Here is a 20,237-nt window from a genome sequence, read left to right as displayed (position 1 = left end):
ACGAGGCACATCTGTGAATGCGGCTTTGTCGAGTTAAGACTAGGCTCTCACACCTGTAGTTTGCTTTCTCAGAATCAGTTGACGGGATTGTAAATACTGTGCCCCCCTGGCTCAGTTTGTATTCACACAGTAAAAATTCCATGCGTACCAAAATGCGTGAACACAAACCACGGTCTCTTCTCTTATTGGTCACAAGAATGTAAACAGGAATACGTTTGCCATATGGATTAGCAAATGGTTAGTGAATGAAGTGGAGCCAAACTGGCATTTTTTATTGATTTTTTTATAACATGAACAATTATGAACTTTTATGCAGGCTATAAAAGAGCAGCAAACAGCAGATTGCGCTCGGCACGACTTGAGCACATCTTTCGCTTCAGTTTGATGAAAAGAAGATGTGCTGTCAGACATCGATGTGGCCGCTAACTGCGAACATGTGAAACTAAGGCCGTGTCTGTTAAGTCAACATTGTAATCTGTTTAGATGCCACATGTAGTTACATCACCGTCATGATATTCAAAAGCATGGTGGGAGCTTATTATTGACACACTAGCTTATCGTGTTAGCTGCGCGTTGCATCACAGAATACAAAGGAGCTGAGGGCTACAAAGACATTCAGAGTGAAAACGAAAGCTCCAACAGCGAGTTGGACTTATAGTGGACCGAGGCCAGATGGCTTCCATTTCGCATGTAAACCACGCGATAGTTTGCAACTTTACTGAGACCAGTTGATTTAGTCAACGCCTAAATTCGTTATCTTCACACCTGTCCATCTGAGGCGCAGCAAAAGAGGATACAAGCTAACATTAGATTAAAACCAATCAAAAGTTACTCATGAGAGAGCACCATATATGATTTATTATTTGTACATTTTACTGTTAATCAAGTTTTAACTGCTTTTAACCCTTGTATGACGAATTGACCAGACTCCCGGAGCGGATAATTTTGAATCTCTCTGGTTGCGTTTTATTTAATTCATTCATTGTACACGCACTCCAAATTGATCAAGCACTGCAGACTCTCACCTTAGTAATAACGTGAGCGCTAGCAACTTGAAATCTATTGCCCCAGATGGACTCACATTAAAGGAATTATTAAAAATGTAACACGTTCTTATGTTCATATCCAAAGCTTTGTCTGAAATTGGCTAGTAACAAAAAACTATGCCTCTATGAAGCCATTACGAATGCCCGCACACGGCTTGCCACCTTTCTAAACACTTGCTGCACTCAATAAATTCAACTTTTTAATTACAGGCTGCATTCGTAAATTAATGTGAGCTGAGTGCGCTCTGCACTCCGGCAGCACACGAGGACGACAAAACGTTGGCTTCAGAACTACGCAAAAGTTTTTCTTTTTACATTAAAATGGCTTCCCTTAACCATAACCCTGCGTCGCATTGTAGCCAAAGGTACAATCCTGGTGGATTACTGCACCTTGTCAATTGTTGTGAGAACCGAAAGTTAGTTGCCATGACTACCATAACGTCTTGTGTGTTGCCAAGGTGTGCAGTGCGGTTTGTTTTTGAACGCAACTGTTCACTTCCTTTGTACTGCCAGCACTGGGCCCTATTTTTGAGGCACTCTGAAGAACTGAACGGCACAGTTGAACGACGTTTCGAGTTTTTTAACTGTCGGAGTGAAGCAGTGCGCTCGGAGTGTATTTCCGAACGTACCCACAATGAAGGAACGGGGATTTGTGTTCATGGTCTGGGTTTCTGCCCCCACATCCCCCCAACCCCAAAATAATAATCATCATAATAATTTTGTACTGGTGCAACTTGGAAGGAAGAAAAATAACCGGGAAATGCGCAAAATAGCGAGGTAAAACTGCAATAGTTTAAATTATGGTCACTAATGAAAACCTGCAATAGAGCGACGCCACAATAATCGAACCGCCAAGTAGTGAGGGAACACTGCGCCATCAATTGAATGTTTTTGGAAGCGGGTAGCATTTTAAAAATTAAGTGAAGACAGCATTAACTGTAACCGTTTGACAAATTATTCTGTGTGCGTGTGTGTGTGTTATGTGCTAGCTACCAGTCGACTGAGTGGCAGTTGAATTGGATGAAGGAGGGAAAGGAGTGGCTTTTTCTGAGTATCCATTACTTACTTTGATGTGAGGCCACTGTAAAGAGTCGGGTGTTTGAGGGGGTTTGAACGTGAGGAGGAGGGGCGTGCGGCATGTCAGGGCAGGTGAGCGGATTCTACACTCTCGGTTAAAGTATTAAGCCCGAGGGGTGGGTCTGAATCACACACTCCTCCTACTTGTACTTCCCATTCATGAGCACATTATTCAGAGACAGGCCATCTGGAAAAAAAGGAACCCAAAGTGTGTTGAAACGATACACCTGATCTGAGATCATTCAGCGCTGTACCAAACCGCTTACTCTCTCCAGTTTTACCGGGGTGCCCGGTGCAGTGTGACGCAGATTTGAAATGCAGAGGAAAAGATGACGGGAGTGAGCCAAATGCCACCTGAAATGCAGTCGCTTGCTTCATGCATCTTTGAAAAATAAAGGAAGCGGCGCAGGTGGGACTGACGTTGCCGGTAAAATCTGATGATGGGCCCGCAAGAGGTCCAATTTTAAAAGTGTGACTCTCTCACGACATTGATGTTATTTGCGATTTGGAAAAAAGAATTTAAAATCTGAACAAATGGAAGTTGGAACTCCTGGAAGAAATCGTGCTGGAGTTCTGAGGGTCTCCTGTAATTTCAAAAAAAAAAAGCTGTCCAAACTTGAACTATGTCAAGAATTCTTCAAGGCTACACACTTCTGGATATACTTTAATTATAGTGTGATTTGACTGTAATGTGTATAATTTGCTAAACCACCTGGGCTGCATGTCACGCAGGGAGATGTTAGATGCTTTGATCATGCAGCGATTAAAAACACAGCAAACTCCACCTCTGGTTGCTGTTTTTTTTTCTTCTTCTCCGTTCTCCCATAAAAAAATCATCTGATCCAACAGAGGAATCTCTATTATTTGTTATGCACTCAAGCAAGCTATTTAGGTGGGGAACCTGCTAATTTGAGGTGAAAGAGACACAGATGCTCTTAATAGCTTATCTTGATGAATGTCTTGTAAATGTGCCCGAGAAAGAGCAAGTCCATGTTTATTTCTTTCATTTTTGGAACCGGCTGACACTTATTTGTCTTTGACGTCGTCATGAGTCGGGGAAGCCAATTAGAGAGCCTTTCCTGGCCGTTAAAAGACGCAGATAATGTCCTTGTTTTCACAAAGCATCCTGTTATTTAATCAAGCCAGTAAGTGAGAGCCTGACACCCCTCCTGCAGTGTTGAACTACCTCCCTCCAGTCCCGCCCGTCATTCCTGCCTTGAGCACTCATTCAACAACTCTTGTAAGCTTCCAGGAATTCATTCTTGGAATAGGCCATGCAGTGAGCCATGTCTTTTTGCTAAAGACACGCAGACACACACACACACACACACACTGAACACAGTGAACACAGTGACACACGCCGCCTGTAAACACGCAGCACGAAAACAACAACGCGTCGAAGATGCAACTCTATATTCCAAGCTGCCTTGCATAAGTGCAATAACAGCGATTGTATATTTGCGCATAACTTCCAGCGAGCCGAGGTCATCAACGACCACAACGTATGTCAGTCAGCATACGCCACTTGACTTATTGTAAGCCATAAAAGAGTTTCCACAGAGCAATCGGGTTCCGCTAATTAAGTCGCTGGGGTTTGAAGGAACTGTTGTGCAATCTTCAGTCAATCCCGGCGAGATATAATTATAGTACAGGCAAATAAAATTGGGTAAGAACAAAATCGGAAATAAGATAAAGCGTATCGCAGTGTAAATCTGAATTACTTATGTTGAACTTGTTGATGCCAAATGTAGCGTGGCGGGTTGTTTGGTGAGATGCACGTCAAAGTGAACATTGAAATCCTTCCATCGCCTGTAATCGTAGAATTGGTGAAATTCGTCAAATAAATGACATGAAAAAGTGACACTGTGGATGTCATGGTGGAGAACAATGGAGGTTTTCTCATTCTGAGGCTGGGCTGAATGTGTCCTCCGAAACGAGTTGAGGATTCCAAAAGATTTTTCAAATATCCGTTTTTGATGCAGCTTCCTGTTCCACATATAAAATCACATGGATATGATATGATAAGAAAAAAAAATATCACATGCAAAGCTGTATGAAGGGGGGGGGGGGGACAAACGGGGACAAATACAATGAAATCTGTAAAAGACCTGTCGAGGCTTTACTTGCAGGTCGACTTTGAACTCTTGACTTGCCAGCCTCTCAGAGTCATACAAATGTAACTTCCTGCAGTCCACATAGGCCTACTGTCTGCACTACAAATGTTTTTGTCAAGCCCTTGTTAAAAGTCAGCCGGTGGGGTGGAGCACTTGGCGCGAACCTCCCTGAGTCACACTTTAAACAGGTTCATACTGAAAAGGAGAAACCCTTTGTCTGCTTTGTGGTAGCATTGCAATGGCTTGGATGCTTGATTCCCTGCCTGGGGAGGGACGTTTTTGGTAACACTAACCTGCCTTCTTTCCGCCTAGTAGTGCTGGGCATTTGCCCAAAAACGATAGGGGGTGAGAAAGACGAGAAAAAAAAAAAAAGAGCGAGAGAAAGACAGCAAACAAGGCACATGTCAGTAAAGTGTGAAGGTGTGTCTCTTTTTTTATGGGAATTTTTCACTTAATCTCATAAAGGCACCATGAATAACCTCCACCTGTTTGTCAAGCAGTTCAAAAGAAGCTCCGCATGCCTCCACTTGCCGCCATATAAAAACAACATTCTAATGCAGACCTTAAAGAGGGCCGGCGGCTCAGCGTGTACAATGAGAACTGGGATGTGCCAGACTGGTCGATTAAAGGCAGGAGGGTGGAGAAAGAATTAGGTGTACATGGGAATGTGAGTGACAACAATGGGGAAAAATGGGAGGGGAGAGATGTGAAAGTGGAGAGGAAAGTCACAACAAACGTTCCTGTCAACAGGCCTGGTTGTGACCTGATGGACTTGACCTAGAATAACGAGATGGACTGGATCGGCAAACCCGCACTTCGCTGAATCAACTTCTTGGATTCCCTTTTTACGGAAAATGGAGCCAGTCGATTTTTCATGAGAAACATGCCTTTAAGTTGCATTGAACGTCCAAGGTGAAATTGCATGACGTCAAGTGAAATGTCAGCCTATTGCGCAAGGCGTCCATTTAGCAAATGTCAAACTCATTTAGGGATTAACCGTGCGTGTTTTTTAATCCGTTCATCAATCAAGCGTTCCGTTTTTGAATGGGAATCTAAAATGAAAAAGGAGATAATTTGTTTCTATAATCGAACAAAAAAAACAAAAAACAAAAAAAAAAAACCCAAAAGTTTTAGATTTTCATAGTTCCACTTTTGGCGCGGATACAAAGTACTAAATTGATTCATTTTAAATTCAAATTTCATTTAATTGGTCTTGTTTACATGACGCCCGTTTGGTAATGGGACAGTTGTAAGTATATGTACATATACAGTTACTTTGCACATGGTTGATAGAAGAATGAAAATAAGAGTGCTGTGAACCCCAACCTTAACCAAAACGTTGAACACCTCGAGCCCAGAACAATGCGATCAGACTGTGGTGAAAGCAATTGCCATGTCTTCCTTCTTGAGAGTCACACGATTCAGTCCCCAAAACAATTTGAGACAGCGAGAGTAAGCCAACGCTAACAGACCTCCTATTCAATGAAATGATAGTCTATTTTATAATTTGGCTGATGGGTCATTTGATGTATCATGGTTGTGGTCCTGACTGATAGCTAACAAGCTAACAGAGCTTAGCTAACGCCAAACTTCCAAATCACATAAACTCCCCCAATTGAATATTAATATCGTCAACTCAGCCCTGTATTTATTTTTATTCAAGCCTAAAATTGGCACGTAAAAATATATGCATTTTCCCCACTTTTTTGTGTGTTATTAAAAAAAGAAATACAACAACCAGTGCCATTTTTTTGCCAATTGTCATTTGAAAATGGAAAAAAACATTTTCACCCTCAGGCCCAACCTATTATTTCTTATGGGAACATCCATCCATCCATTTTCTAATCCGTTTATCCTCATGAGGGTCGCGGGTGTGCTGCAGCCTATTTCAACTGTCTTTGGGCAATAGGCAGGGGACACCCTGAACTGGTTTCCAGCCAATCGCAGAGCACGCATAGACAAACAACCATCCGCACCCACACTCATACCTCGGGACAATTTTAGAGTGTTCAATTAATCTGCTATGCATGTTTTTGGAATGTGGGAGGGAACCTGAGTACCCAGAGAAAATCCACACAGGCACGGGGAGAACATGCAAACTCCACACACTTAAGGCCGGAGCCGGATTGAACCCACGACCTCTGCACTGTGAGGCGGACATGCAAACCAGTCCATCATCATGCCGCCCTACGGAAACATTATTTTAATAACTTGAACAGATTGGCCTTTCAAAGTTCCACCGTAACTGTGTCAAATTGGAACACGAATGTGGCAGAAGATAAAGAAGAAGGAACATTCAAGTACAAGTAGAAGAAAATCTGAAGTCAAAGTCCAGTCCTTCGACACAAAGTGTTAAGGTTACACTGGGCAGAAGCTCAAAGCTATGCAATTTTTAAAATGCGACTAGACCACCTTACACAATAGAATGTCGAGAAGGTATACTTCATCAACTGCCATAACCGTCCTCACAATCACACAGAGAAACTGATAAGAGCCATTTTCTCAGATGTTGCGCGGTAAACAGAGCAGCAGCAATGCGGCCGAACATCAAAGCCTTTTCACAAAGGTAACGAAGAAATAACCAACGCATTGACGATAATTCTCTGTGGTTACAACTTGAACAAACCTACGTATGAGTAATCTGATTCATTTGATCTTGTATGCTGAACATTTTGTCTTTGTTATTCCAGGAAAACCAGTCTATAAATAGCTAAAATGAAACTCTCCTCTGAACTTGCATTCAGAAGCGGGCGCAGCCAACTTGGATGCAAACGATGTGGACGCTAAAGAAGGACGCTAGCTCGAGTGTACACGTTTCTAAATGACACTATGTGGCTAGGCTTTGTAGTTGAGAGGACCTTGACAAGATTGTGGCGGGGAACAGGGCTCTACACTGACTTCATAAATACTCTACTTTCATGATAAATGCTGGACTTCCACAATTTACAGCAGCATAACTTTCCCTTCAACTCGACGGCGCCAGCTCTTTGACCCATTCTGTGGGAGAGCCACAGCGCAATATCCTGCCTTGCAACATATTCATCAATTCCCAAAACGCTGATTGACTGAACGTTAACAAAGGCTTACTTAATTGCTGAATGAATGCCTTCCGCGAAAAAGGCACATACTGTCTGTCGGTATGTATTTAGCAGTGATCAATTAGTATTAGTTTTGACTGACTTGCTAAAATGTATGCACACAATTCTAAATGTAAGACGACCGTTTTTGCTTATGCGGAGACGTTGACGTCTCCATTAGTCATAGGTAATAGGTAGGGGCGGGAGTTTTGGCCGAACGCATACAGGCATCCTGACTCCGCAAAAGACATCTATTTTGTATGAGGACCACAAAATCAGGAGCCGTTTTGTTTTTTGCTTTCGCAGCGTCGGCTTTTGGATTACAAAATGCACACGCGTGCAAGTATGTTTACGGCAGGGAGGCGGGAGCCGTGCGCATGCATGGAAAGCATACGTCTACGGTCTGCATAGGCAGGTGAGAGCATTAAAATGTATGCACTCGGCACAAACGCGACCAAATGACATTCTGACTTGGTCACATATGTGACCAATTTGAAAACCATGTCGCACATGTGACCAATTTGGTTGCTGTCCCAAGTCGCTTTTTTTGATGCCGTCAGTCTGAATTTCCATAATCACTTGTAAATGTGTATTTTGTGATTTGTCGCTTCATCATTACTTTCATCTCGAGACAATCAATGTTTTTTTTCACCCAAAATTAAATAAAATCGACTAAAGTGGTGTCGTACTCGCAGAGGTGCCACACAACATAAAAAATGTTTTCAAAAGATCTCTTTTGTAATTTGGTTTCTAGCACCTATCAAGTTTTATTGTTATATTGTGCTCGGGGAGCCAATGCATGAGTAGAGAAACCTTAGAGTGTTGAGAGAAGTGACTGGAGCAGCAGATAACTCACTTCTCTTCCTCCTCTTCAAAAGAAGACATTTGCCATTGTCATTATGAAAGGAATGTCTTGGCTAAAATGTCGATTGTGGCTCCAGAGAAGCAATTTAAAGCCAGCTCTTGAGATAAAAAAAACAAAACAAAACAAAACGGTCTTTTTAGTCCAACTTGCAACAGACGGAACAAGCATTAGAATTGGGCTCGTTAAGTAGCTTCTATGAATTATTTTTGTATAACTGAAACTTAAAGGGGGATTATGATGAGAATTCAGTGTTATTGTTCTGCACTCATCTTTTCCTACCGCTAGGCCTCTTTTAGCCTTTGCGGATGAGACTGGGTCTGAGTTCATGCGCAAAGCTATTTTGCCGAGCCACCCAAAAGAAAAAACAGAAACAAAAAAAAAAAAACAACCAAAAAACCCCAGCATCAAAGGATTTTGATAATCACTGCGGTAATATCATAAAACCTGATGACGACAATTCCATAGCACGCTCCAGGGTCACCCTTGTGGGGAGTGTGCCTATCAGAAGACAAAAACTTGAAATTGGAAGTTGATGGAGCTGAAATGTTTGCTTCCCAGTAAAATGAACATCTTATAATGGCCACTTTTTGACCAAGAGTGGTATCGTCTGGCTTCTGTCTCTCTTTCGGCCTATTGCACAGCTTTCTATTTTTATGGTCTCGTTTTCTTACAAACCTTTGCGGCCAGTGGCGACGACAGCCAGATGAAATCCTGACCCATATGCACTCCCTTTGAAGTAACGAATAAGGGATATGACGCCCCCCCACAAAAAAGAAGGCCTCAAGATGCAAAGCCTACGTTCAGAAACACCAGGAGCATCGACGTGGAATACTACCCTGCGCAAGGATACACATTCGAGTGCAATTTCTATCAAAAATGTACCGCAATGGATTTATACTTAAAGAGAAAAAAAGAAAACAAAAATGAACAAAAATGTCTGTTCAAGTTCATACAAGTCAATGTTTGGAATTCAACTTGCTGGATCGAAGTTAATTTAGTAACTTGAAGAGAAATATAGCAGCATAGCATTGTTTTTATTAACGGATTTTTGTGGGGGGAGGGTGGAAAAAATATTTTAAGGTCATACCTATGTGTATTTGACAAAAAATGTTACAAGGTATTTGGCGATCCGCACATACACGCATGCAGGTGACATTCCAAGTGCTTCTATTTTGGAGAGGTACTTGCCACTGAACGGCACTGCAGACATCTCACTGTTTGTGTATAAAAGTTTTGCGGTGATGGTGACGACAAACTCAACAAGGCTCCGATGACTTTATAGAAGGCTACGGTATGTGCTATTTCAATGAGGGCGGAGGAAAAGGGAAGAACAGAAAAAAAGTGTGAGAACATACTGCAGATATTTCGTCGAGAAGGAAAAAAAAAAAAAAAATCTCCCGAAGCAAAGTGCACATCATACAAATGTGTTCAGCAGAAGCAAGCAGTAAATAAGCAGCTCAACAATGCCAACAATAGGAGGGAAACCGAACAAGGGCAAGACGTGAGGATGAAAGGTGCCGCCGATGGGGTGTGTTCTGCTGCTGGCGTGCTGTGCGCACCTTTAGGCCAGAGAATTTTCCATTTATTGAAGGTGTCACATGACTGGAGAGAGAGAGAGAGAGAGAGAGAGAGAGAGAGAGAGAGAGAGAGAGAGAGAGAGAGAGAGAGAGAGAGAGAGAGAGAGAGAGAAGAGAGCCGCAGAGGGGCAAGCCCTCCGCAAATCACTCGCACCTCGTTGATAGGAGTGATGACAGAACTGAACCGAGCTCAACGACAACAATGCCGCAGGTCCAAGTGACATCTGTTCACCGCGGACCTGCAAGGCCCTTTGGCCTGCAGTCTCCTGTTGCCGTGACCCTCTCGACCTGAAAACCCGCAATTCAGATGTGCATCGGGTCGTTCTATTTACAGATGCTCAATGACAGGCGGTTTATGTGACGTTTAACGGGCGCAAGGATGCCGCCTTCCCCGTCCGCCCACGGCATTGAAGGCCATCGGCGTAACCACGATGCGAGTCGAGATTTCGACAGCTTCTCTTGAGCATTTCATCGCCCTGTGAATCGACTCAACTTGTTCTTGCTCCGTCAGTCGAAATCACGTCACCAAAGCAACCCAGCCCATTTGGCAGCAACAAGTTGTTATTCAGTCTAATCTGTTTCCCACCTGCCCATCCCAACTGTCATAATTATGTTAATATTTGATTTTCATCGTCTTGCCAGCCGCAAAACTCACCCGAGAAACAAAGCCACTGCAGAATGCAACGCGCAAAACAATTTTAGAAACGGAGACCAACAAAGGAGTGCACTTTGCCAATGAGATGCGGACCTTGAAACATTTTTCACATTGTTCATCTACAGCCATTTAATCTCAGTGAAACCAGCCGGTGAAAACTCAGGTTGCTCTCATGACTGGCCCGTCGAAGAAAGACCAGCAAAGAAACCGGATTTTTTTTTTTTGCCTCTGGATTTTGTGTTCTAATTCTCCCATCATGTACCCCGATTGTGGTGTTTCATGTTTGGGTGAAGGCAAAAGTCTAATCTCGTGGCTGGGTTGTCCTTGGACTTCTAACATAGCAGATACTTGACAACATGTCCTAACAACTGTCTGTGAATTTAATCTCAACCTTTGTTTTTTTTTTTTTTTTTTTTTTTAAATAATCGGTGAGTCAATTGCTGTGCTGCATGAGAAGAATCCCTGATTCATCAGAAACGAGCAAGCAGTCAGCATATTTGTTTTTGGCTGTGCTTCAGCAGCAAGACATCCCGAACTACTTGTTACCCATGTCGTGTCAATGTTTTATTTTGTATTTATTTATGACGCAGGGTCATAAATTTGCGGTGAAATGATGAACCCGAGAGACTAACACTCAATCAAAAACAGGAATTGATTCGGAACTTTTGAGCTGCTTGTCAGTGAGCGAGCGATTAAAAACTTCAGGAATCAAACAAAAATAAAAGTCTATCAATATTACAGGGTAGATTTTGATAAAAGTAAATAAGCTTGTTAACATTTGGAATGTACTCCGATATGTTAACCATGTTTCCCTTCGATTCATGGAGAATAATGGACGAAGCCTAGTGACAAACTCAAGTTAATGCATGAGGTGGGTTTACATTTACGTCTCCCCTCCGTGCTTAGGTGGCTTTTCTCCGGGGGAATCTTCATTCCACATTCCAAAAACATGCATAGCAGGTTTACTGAAAACTAAATTGTTCTTAGGTGTGAATGCTGTGTGTTAGCGGTTGTTAGTCTATCCAGTATGTGCCCCGAGAGTGGCTGGGGAATCAACCCAGGGTGTACCTGAATTCATCTGGGAGAGGTTCCAGCACACCGGGAGCCCTGATAAGGATAAGTGGTACAGGCAATCGATCGGTGGCCTTGGCTGGATTTTACACCATTAAGTCTCCCCCACAGACATTTCAACGCATATAAGCTCTAATTTCTATAATCAATCTTTATGATTTGTTTAGAACAGCTCAAGGTAGGGTTGCTGATGAATTTTGTACAAAGTTGTAACATACAGGAGAAATGTTGTACATGCGTGTCCTGTACAGACTTTTATTGTCACGCAATATTTTTGTTGTTGGTGTTGGTTCCTGTGGCAGTTATGGGTTAAAAAAAAAAAAAAAAATTCGAGTCATGTTGGTCATTGGATACCTTTTGAGGAATGAGAATAAAGAAACAGAAGACTAAGATACCCGTGGATCTGGCTGGATAAAAACAACTCCTGTGGTTTGCCTGTTCGTGTCATTATGAAAGAAAAGAGTCCGAGTTAAAAAAAAAAAAAAAAAAAGATCATCATGCCCTAAAATGACATTGAGGGTTGACGCGAAGTAAAAATAAAGAATCAAAGTGTCGGAAAAGAAGGTAACCATTAGACTACATTAAGTGCTTACTACAAAGTTATCTTCTCATTGACATGATGAACTAAGACAGTGGCTAACTTTAGCTACAGAGGAAATGGGAGGGAAAAGACTGTGGCATGAGGGTCAAACAGGCGCATACAGAGGACTAAAGGAATTACATGAAGAGAATCCAGCAGACTGCACTGCTTTGAGCAGTTAAAGGCAGGAAAAAAAAAAACATTTGTGAGGCATGTCGAGAGATGTGCCCTAAGCTACTTTTACATGATTATGAAGCTTGTGCGTTTGAGATGAAATGATCAAAGCAGAGTCAAGGAGCAGAGAATTTGGCCCTTGGGCTAACAGGAAGAAAGGAACCTTGAAGAGTGATTTTTTTTTTTTTTTAACCTTGAAAAGGTCCCTAACTTTTAAGTAGTGATCAACAGTATATATGCTATGTTTTGAAACACGATTAAATGCAGAGCTAGATGGGTTTCAAAGTGCATGGGGATTAAAGTGGATAAAGGTTCTTACTATGATGAAAAAAAAAATGGATGTCAGGCGTTGCCGAACAGGTATCGTCTATCCGTTTGAAGGCGCGTTCAAATTTCTGGCACAGACAAGCAAAGAAAACATTTCAGGAAGGAGGAAATAAATATAAACCCAGATCTCATTTTTTGTGTACCTGCTGCTTTTAAGATTTCCCCTCAAAGTTTCAAGAACACTGCCTTTTTTCCCCCAGATGAGTTGCCCGTGTTCTTGTGCCAATGAAAGCGATATATTGGGACGCGGTCACAAAAGTTCCCGAGACCACCATCGCTATTCAAGCGCTTAACTGCAAAACAGCATTCAGGAATAGACCAAGGTCAGAGGCACCCCCTACAGATAATGAGACAGGACAAGACAAAAACATTGTCATGAGGGTCATTCTTCTCCAGGCTTCCCTTGTTTTTGACCACTTCCTGTCACTGGAACCACTTGTCCTGGCCTGACCACCAAAGGAGATCTTATGACACCATCTGCATGGTGTGTAGTATGTCAGGCCAAAGGGTACAGGAGTGCCATGAGATTAATTTGTCTGTGTGCTCGTAAAACAAAACAGTCTTATCACAAACCATCTGTCTCCAATGAAATGAATGGGAGCGACGTTAATCCGTTCCAGCTTCCACAACAAAACAGCATAAAAGTTCATCCATCCATTTTCCTCACAAAAGGTTTTTAATAAGGCAAGTAGCAGTCTATAAAAAGGTACTTAATAAATACTAATATCAAAGTAAAATATCACATAGAATTTAAGTTTTCTGCATCATGATGACTTTAGTTGGGCTCCTTCGGTTGTACGCGACTTGGCCGCTAGTGCGGAGCCATGTAGACACAAAAGAAGAAGAGTTTCACAACTACAATGAATGACTCAGTAAGTTGCAGTAATTTTAGTAATTTATCACAGAGGATAAGGACATGTCTGAGTATTGTTATATTGTCTGTATACACATATTGATGCTTATCTTCACTAACGTTGTGGGCATACCGGAGCCTATCCAAGCTTTTTTTGGGCGAGAGGCGGGGTACACCCTCTGATCGCCAGAAAATCACAGGATAGTGTTTTAAATATACATCATGTAATTCTCTTTGTTTTTATGTTTTACCTTTCACATTTGAACCAGTACGGTGTCCCGATTCTTGGTACCTGGAAATTGATACTGTTAATCAATAGTACCAATTTTTTTTTCTTGGCAGCAATAAATATTGATTTGAAGAAACCTCAAACTTTTTCAATTTAACATTTATTTGATAAAGTATATAGACTTTGAGAAATAAAACTACCGGTACAACATACAATGTAATATTTTGCTCAATCAATACCTCGGCGTGAATCACACTGGCTATCGTTTTTCCCAGAGCCCGCTCTTCTGTGCATAAAGTACAATAGCTGGATGGGGCTCTGAAGTCGACCTGCACATTTTTCAGCTTACCATGTCGTATTAGAGATATAACCAAGGAGATGGATTGCTGCCAGACATCATCAGAGTGTGAAGTTTAAACCCGAGATGAGATCACTGCTCACACCCCTTTGTGTTGAAAGCAACTGCAGCTGTACCAGATGCGCATCACCACCCATTTCATTATCCGAAGGTGCAAAGCAACAAGGTCTCAGGAACACGAACGACACAGCAATGTCTCGCTTCAGCGAGCTCTGCCATAAAGGAAGCGGAGAGTAAATGGTGGCTTTATACCTGCGACCCAGCAAATTCCCAGGAAGGCAGGATGAAAGTGGCCTTTTGGCATCTCTGACCGCTAATATTTTGACTCATTTCTGTGATCACTCTCACTGTCGTGATAATTTTAAGTCAATTTTGTGGGCTCCTAATCCATGAGAAATAATTGTTGTTGTTGCTGTTCACAGTTTGTAATGTGTAAAAAGTACTTTGGGTGGCAGATGTGAGTTATCTTTTTTCTTTTGCATTTAAAATGTATTTATATAGGTATCTGTATTTTTTTTATTTATATTTCTTTTCTTAAAACTGTTTAAACTCCAGCTGAGTACATCCTAAACTTGAATAGAATTCTCTCTCTGTTGTCCCTCACTTTCGTTTTCCTTCCATTCTGTCGAGATGAAACTGTCTGAACAATGCACATTAACTACAGTGACCTAAGTTAACGATATCCCAATATTGCCAAAAGAACTCAAAAACTTAAATCATAGTTATGGTATTCCCTCATGCACTAGCATAGCGGGCGCAACACCTAACCCAAATATAGTTTGTAAGGTTAAAATATGAAACAATCACCGTGGTTTATTGGTTTCACTTTTTTTTAGCAGTCCCTTCGTTCCACCAATGAGAATCTGGTCGAAAATTAAACATTGCTTAAGTAAAAAAAAAAAAAAAAAAAATCTGAACAAACAAAAACCACATCAAGGTTTTACAGCAGAGCAGCAAGTGGAAACTCGAATCGACAAATCATATCGTATTACAGCTCACATTGTCATCAATGTAATGCTTAAAGTTGTTGGGGGTTTGTTAATTCTTTGGAGGAATACATCTTGTCTTACTTTGGGACTTTGCCAGAGCACTTGCACAGGTGCGTCTTTACACGAGCATTTGTGAAAACAAATGTCCCTTCTGAAACAGAAGCATCTGTCATTAATTACATGGTGTAGCTTGTAGAGGAGTGAAAACTGCCTTTTGTCAAAAATTTGCCTTTTGTCAAAAAAAAAAAAAAATGTGAAGCAAATATTAATGTCGGTTTGTAGGTTGCTGTTCTGTGCTACTATTTGCATTGTTTACATGTCATGATTGCATAGTTGCTAAGCTGTGACTGAAAGGAAAACAATGCTCCTGTCTTCTCACAAAGTGAATAATTTTCCTGAAAGCGTTTGAAAAATTTGGACAGTCGTCTTCAGGAAGCACGATCCCGATAACGCACAAAGATCCACGCATGTGCACAGCAAAAGCCGAGTTGACGACAACAGGATTACGGCACAATCGCGGCAAAGCCCTTTTCATCAGAGGAGTTAGAATCAATAAGCGAGGCTTTCTATAAGAGTCAACAGGTTCAGACATGGGCCAAAACCCTCAATCAGTGTGGGGGTTGTTCTCACAAAAACGATGGGGATTCTTTGTGATGGAGCTGGTTTGTGTCTGAATGAATGAAAAGTCAGTCAAACCTCCCAAACATAAAACTGTGCTTTGAACTTTGTAGATTACAGCATTTATTCAGAGCAAAGTACAGGAAGCCTCTTGTGGAGTTTAGACTCGGCCTCTTGGCACCGCTGCAATGTCTTTGCCCGATGAATCATGCGTTGCTCTGAGAACTGTTTCAAGGCTTAGTGTCAACAAAAACAAACAAACAAAAAAAGCCAATAACAGATCGCCTCCAATACAGTCTGATGGTTGGGTAAGAGAGTAATTAAGTTGCTTGAGTTTATGTCACGTCACTGAAGCGACAGTTTGGATTCAGGCACATGAATGAATGAACAATTGAATGAAGCAACTGTGACTGGATAAGAGGTGCCTGGCTGGCCTGGAACAGATGTGGACAGTCATTCCATTCATTTTGAATCAACTTTTTATCCATCCATCCATGATCCGAACCACTTATCCTCACAAGTGTCGCGAGGCATGCGGGAGCCTATCCCAGCAGTTTTTGAGCGGGAGGAGGGGTACATCCTGAACTGGTTGCCAGCCAATCGCAGAGCCCACATAGACAAACAACAACCATTCACACTCACAATCCCCTCTAGGAGCAATTTAGAGTGTGCAATGAACTTGCTACGCATGTTTTTGGGACGTAGGAAGAAACCGGAGTACCCGGAGAAAACCCACGCGGCACGGGGAGAACACGCAGACCCCACACGGGGAATGCAGTTGTGCTAACCAGATTTCCACCGTGCAGCCCATTAACTTTGGGCAACATTGAGTATAAGTATCATAATTCATCATTTCTAAGATGAGAAACATGTTGAGTTAAAAAGTGAACCAATTACCGTATTGGCCCGAATATAAGACCGTGTTTTTTGCATTGAAATAAGACTGAAAAAGTGGGGGTCGTCTCTCTTCGGGGTCCAGACGTTATACCCATTCACGACGCTAGATGGCGCCAGATATCATCAAAGCGAATGCTGAACTTGACTCCCCAGGCCAAAGTGAACCCCTGTCACGAAGAATAAAAATAAAAATAGCGGTAAAAAGGAAAAGAGAAGAAAATAATAGAAGAGATAACAGAAAATGGAGAAAGGTAGTGACAATCTGGAGAAAAGTGGGTCGAAGATCGGCAGCTGAGGAGAAGTTATGATGTAATTTGCATTTCAAAAACCAGAAGCCATTCATTTACGAATGTGATTGCACTTTAGTTTACATATTTAAATGTTCAGATAAAGATTTGAATGAGGCAAAATAACATGCTTTTTCTCTCAAATATATTGTTAGAATCATTTGTTTCAGATGTACCGTAATTATTTTCTGTATAAAAATTAATTTGGTGTTCAAAGTCTTTTTTCGAACTTCAGTCTTGAAAAAGAGGGGGTCGTCTTATAATCAGGGCTGTCTTATATTTGGGCCGATATGGTCTCACACAATTTTACAAAAACACATGCAGCTATTTAAAAAAATTTAATAAAATGCTAAATTGCTTATCCTGTTCAGGGCCATTGCAGGGATGGTAGAACACATGCTAGACTAATGACTAGTGAAATGAAATGTGCCTGAATGGGAACTGGCTGCACAGAAGTGGGCTATGTGAATCACTAACCTTGCCACTTTAGTACTGGCTAAACATTTTTAATGGTTAAGGATGCACTAAATAAATGGTCAAGAGGTCTCGTTCTCAGTGTGACTCTCATTTGATTTTTCTCTCCACCAAATGAACTGTCACCCCACCAACTTCTTTGTCTCTTGTTACTTTTGAATGCTGCGCCAATGTTGAAATAGAAAGGCATTCCAGAATGTTGTGCTGATTAGCTACGGAGGTAGTTACAGTCATATCGGTTTCGGTGCAAACGGGACAGCTGGAATGGTTGATCCTTGTTTTGATTTAGCTCTTGAAAGGGTCCTCATTCGACATGCGCGCGCAGGTGTACCGAAATACGTGGCCGATCGATGTATATTATATTATTTTAACGTTTTTCCGGATAGTCCAGAATTGTGTGTACCAGTAGAGGGTAGCATTTGACGGCCATATATACCAATACACAACCTGTCCTGTCCAGTTGGAGAAAGAGTTGTACTTGTGGACCGAGCAAAGTCGTATTAATGTTTCGAATCACTGCAGAGGCACAGACTAACTCGAGTGGTTCAGAGAGGGAGGAAAAAAAAGTAGCAGCTCCTTCACAATTAGAAAGCAAGTGAACATCAATGCCAGGTTTGGCCTCACTGTGTGTCTGAGAATACCGAGTGCACCTCCCCAAAAAAATGAAGACAAAGTATAATCATAAAAGTTGGCAGCTTCACGTTATTTAGTTTGCAGTCTATTTTTAGTGTGTGTGTGCGTGTGTGTGTGTGTGTGTGTGTGTGTGTGTGCGCGTGTGTGTGTGGTGCAAAATGAACCCTCTGTGGGCATCAGAGTATCTATAGATCAGAGGGGTGTGTTACAGTCAGACTAAACTGTAAACAAGTCTCATTCAAAGAACCGCACATCCAAACCATCTGACTCATCCTTTTCAAAGGAGGGCAAACTAACCAAGCAGCTGCATGATGAATCCCCGAAAAAAAAAAAGGTCCAAGACCAAAAGCGCGGAAGCAAGGATGCAGGTGGTTGGAGTGGAGCTTCTATTGGAGCACATATTTTAGAGACCACAATAACAACAACAACAACAACAGGAACAAGAACGCCCTCCCGCCTCCCCTCCTCTTGATTTCAAAGGCGGGAGGGAGGAAGCGCTCGGACTGTGTTTCGTTCACAGGACACCACAGTGATGCCATTAAGGCTTTAATCAAAACCATTTCTGCATTAAGCGTAGAGTGACATCCATCCCTCCCCTTTCCTCAACTTTCTTTGGCTCCCAATGAGAGAGCAAACAGGAGGAGGAGGACGACGGCAAATGTGTGGGAATGTCTCAACATCATCACCATGGCGGCCAGCTCGACAACATGGCTTTAAATTAGGGGAAAAGAAAACACGAGCTAAAAAAGGCAGTCCCCCCCTAACTATACTCCTGCCTGCTAATTTGTGCCACCACTTGAAAAAGGAGGAAAATAGCAACAGTTTTAAATCACACTCCTTTTAAGTTAGCGTGCGCATGGAAGAATACTTAAACACAAGGGAGATCCAGGTCACTTGCACATACGTCTTAACCGTTGTGGCTCTAAGTTCTGGCTGCTCTCATATTAGAGGGAAGCAGAAATGGAGATGGCCTATGCTCTGGATCTGATGGGCTGAGACGGGACAAGTGACAGCTGGCCTTGAAAGTCTCGTATCCACAGCCATGGCTCACCGCCACATGCTTCGCAGCACCTCTGATCTAAGCCCACCCCCCTATGCGAAAGCCATCACCATCCTCTCCCAAATCATTCCCATTTTCTCTTTTAAGTTTAAGAGCGGAATCAGATGTGGAATGATGATACCAAATGACGGACGGGTTGCCACGGCGGAAAGGGAAATAAGTCGATGAAAGTGTTTCGACAGGAATGAAGATTTGGTTTCTACCTTATCCAGCAGCGGCAGACAGCGAGGAACCCTCTGCTCCAGTTTGACGATGGTGATGAAGTCGCTCTCTTGCCGTTCATCTTCGCTTGTGTTGCACAGTGACAGAGGGTGGTACTGCACAAAAAGACACAAAGGCACTGTTTACAATCTTCCAATGTATTGGTGGAAGAAATAGAACAACAAATAAAAGGTAATGAAAGGTGTCAAAAGAAAACAAAACAAACGAAAAAATAACCTAACAAAAAAAAAAAAAGGAAAATGGCCGCCGCCTGGAATGGACAAAATTGCTTAACTCATTGATTAGTAGGGCTGCATAGAACTTATTGTCAAGAAAAATTTAGGGTTGACTTCCCCTTTAAGTTTGACCAATAAAAGCCTGCGCAATACTTTGTTATAGGTATGCCGTTTCAGAAAAAGAAAAACACCTGTTGCTGAACCCAATCCTTGATTTATAAAAACTACATTATATATATTACATATATTATTGCTATTGTTGGATCATATGATTATTCTGAATTATGAAAACCTGATGTGGCAGAGAAAAAAAAAACAAAACAAAACAAGGCCCGATTTGGAATTGGGACAAAAAAGTTAATGAAAAAAAGTTTACATGCATCTTTGATTTAAAAAAAAAAAAATGGACACATTTGTTGACCAGTGGAATATGCAAAACCAGGAATAAGCCTAAAGACCAGAACAAATCAGTGAATTATCTTGGTATCACAATGTATCGTATCGTTACGGTACACTTGCATCAAGTTCCAGCAATGTAGCTTGCCAATGGAATGTCTCAATTTCATAAAATCAACAGCAAAAACACAGTTCGTGATACATTTTCTGACAAACCTTCATTAGTTGCCAGAGGTGTCCATCAAACACCCACTAGTGACGTATGAAAGTTGAATTTTATTTTTCTACCAGTATATCGACATTGCTGTATTGTCTACAATATACTGCTGGCAAAATTTTGTGTTCATATATTGTGAGTTACTCTGTGATTTTCTTCACTCTCTAAAAGCTGTATGTCTAATACAGCCTTGAATATTGGATATTATGCATTTTTATGACTGTGG

At 41.7% G+C, this 20,237-nt stretch overlaps 1 protein-coding gene across 1 annotated transcript in view; it reads right to left on the bottom strand.

Annotated features, from left to right (window-relative positions):
* Positions 1 to 20,237, bottom strand: part of rnf43 (ring finger protein 43) — an 84,799-nt gene that overhangs the window by 12,529 nt on the left and 52,033 nt on the right. Inside the window, exon 2 of the mRNA XM_019895167.1 lies at positions 19,165 to 19,278. Within this exon, the coding sequence (XP_019750726.1) occupies positions 19,165 to 19,278 (114 nt within the window). The remainder of the gene's footprint in view (positions 1 to 19,164; positions 19,279 to 20,237) is intronic.

Source organism: Hippocampus comes, unplaced genomic scaffold (genome assembly GCF_001891065.2).
Source record: "Hippocampus comes isolate QL1 unplaced genomic scaffold, H_comes_QL1_v1.1 scaffold177, whole genome shotgun sequence".
Lineage (NCBI taxonomy): Eukaryota > Metazoa > Chordata > Actinopteri > Syngnathiformes > Syngnathidae > Hippocampus > Hippocampus comes.
Note: the sequence above shows the minus strand (reverse complement) of the source record. Positions and strands in the feature narration are given on the sequence as shown.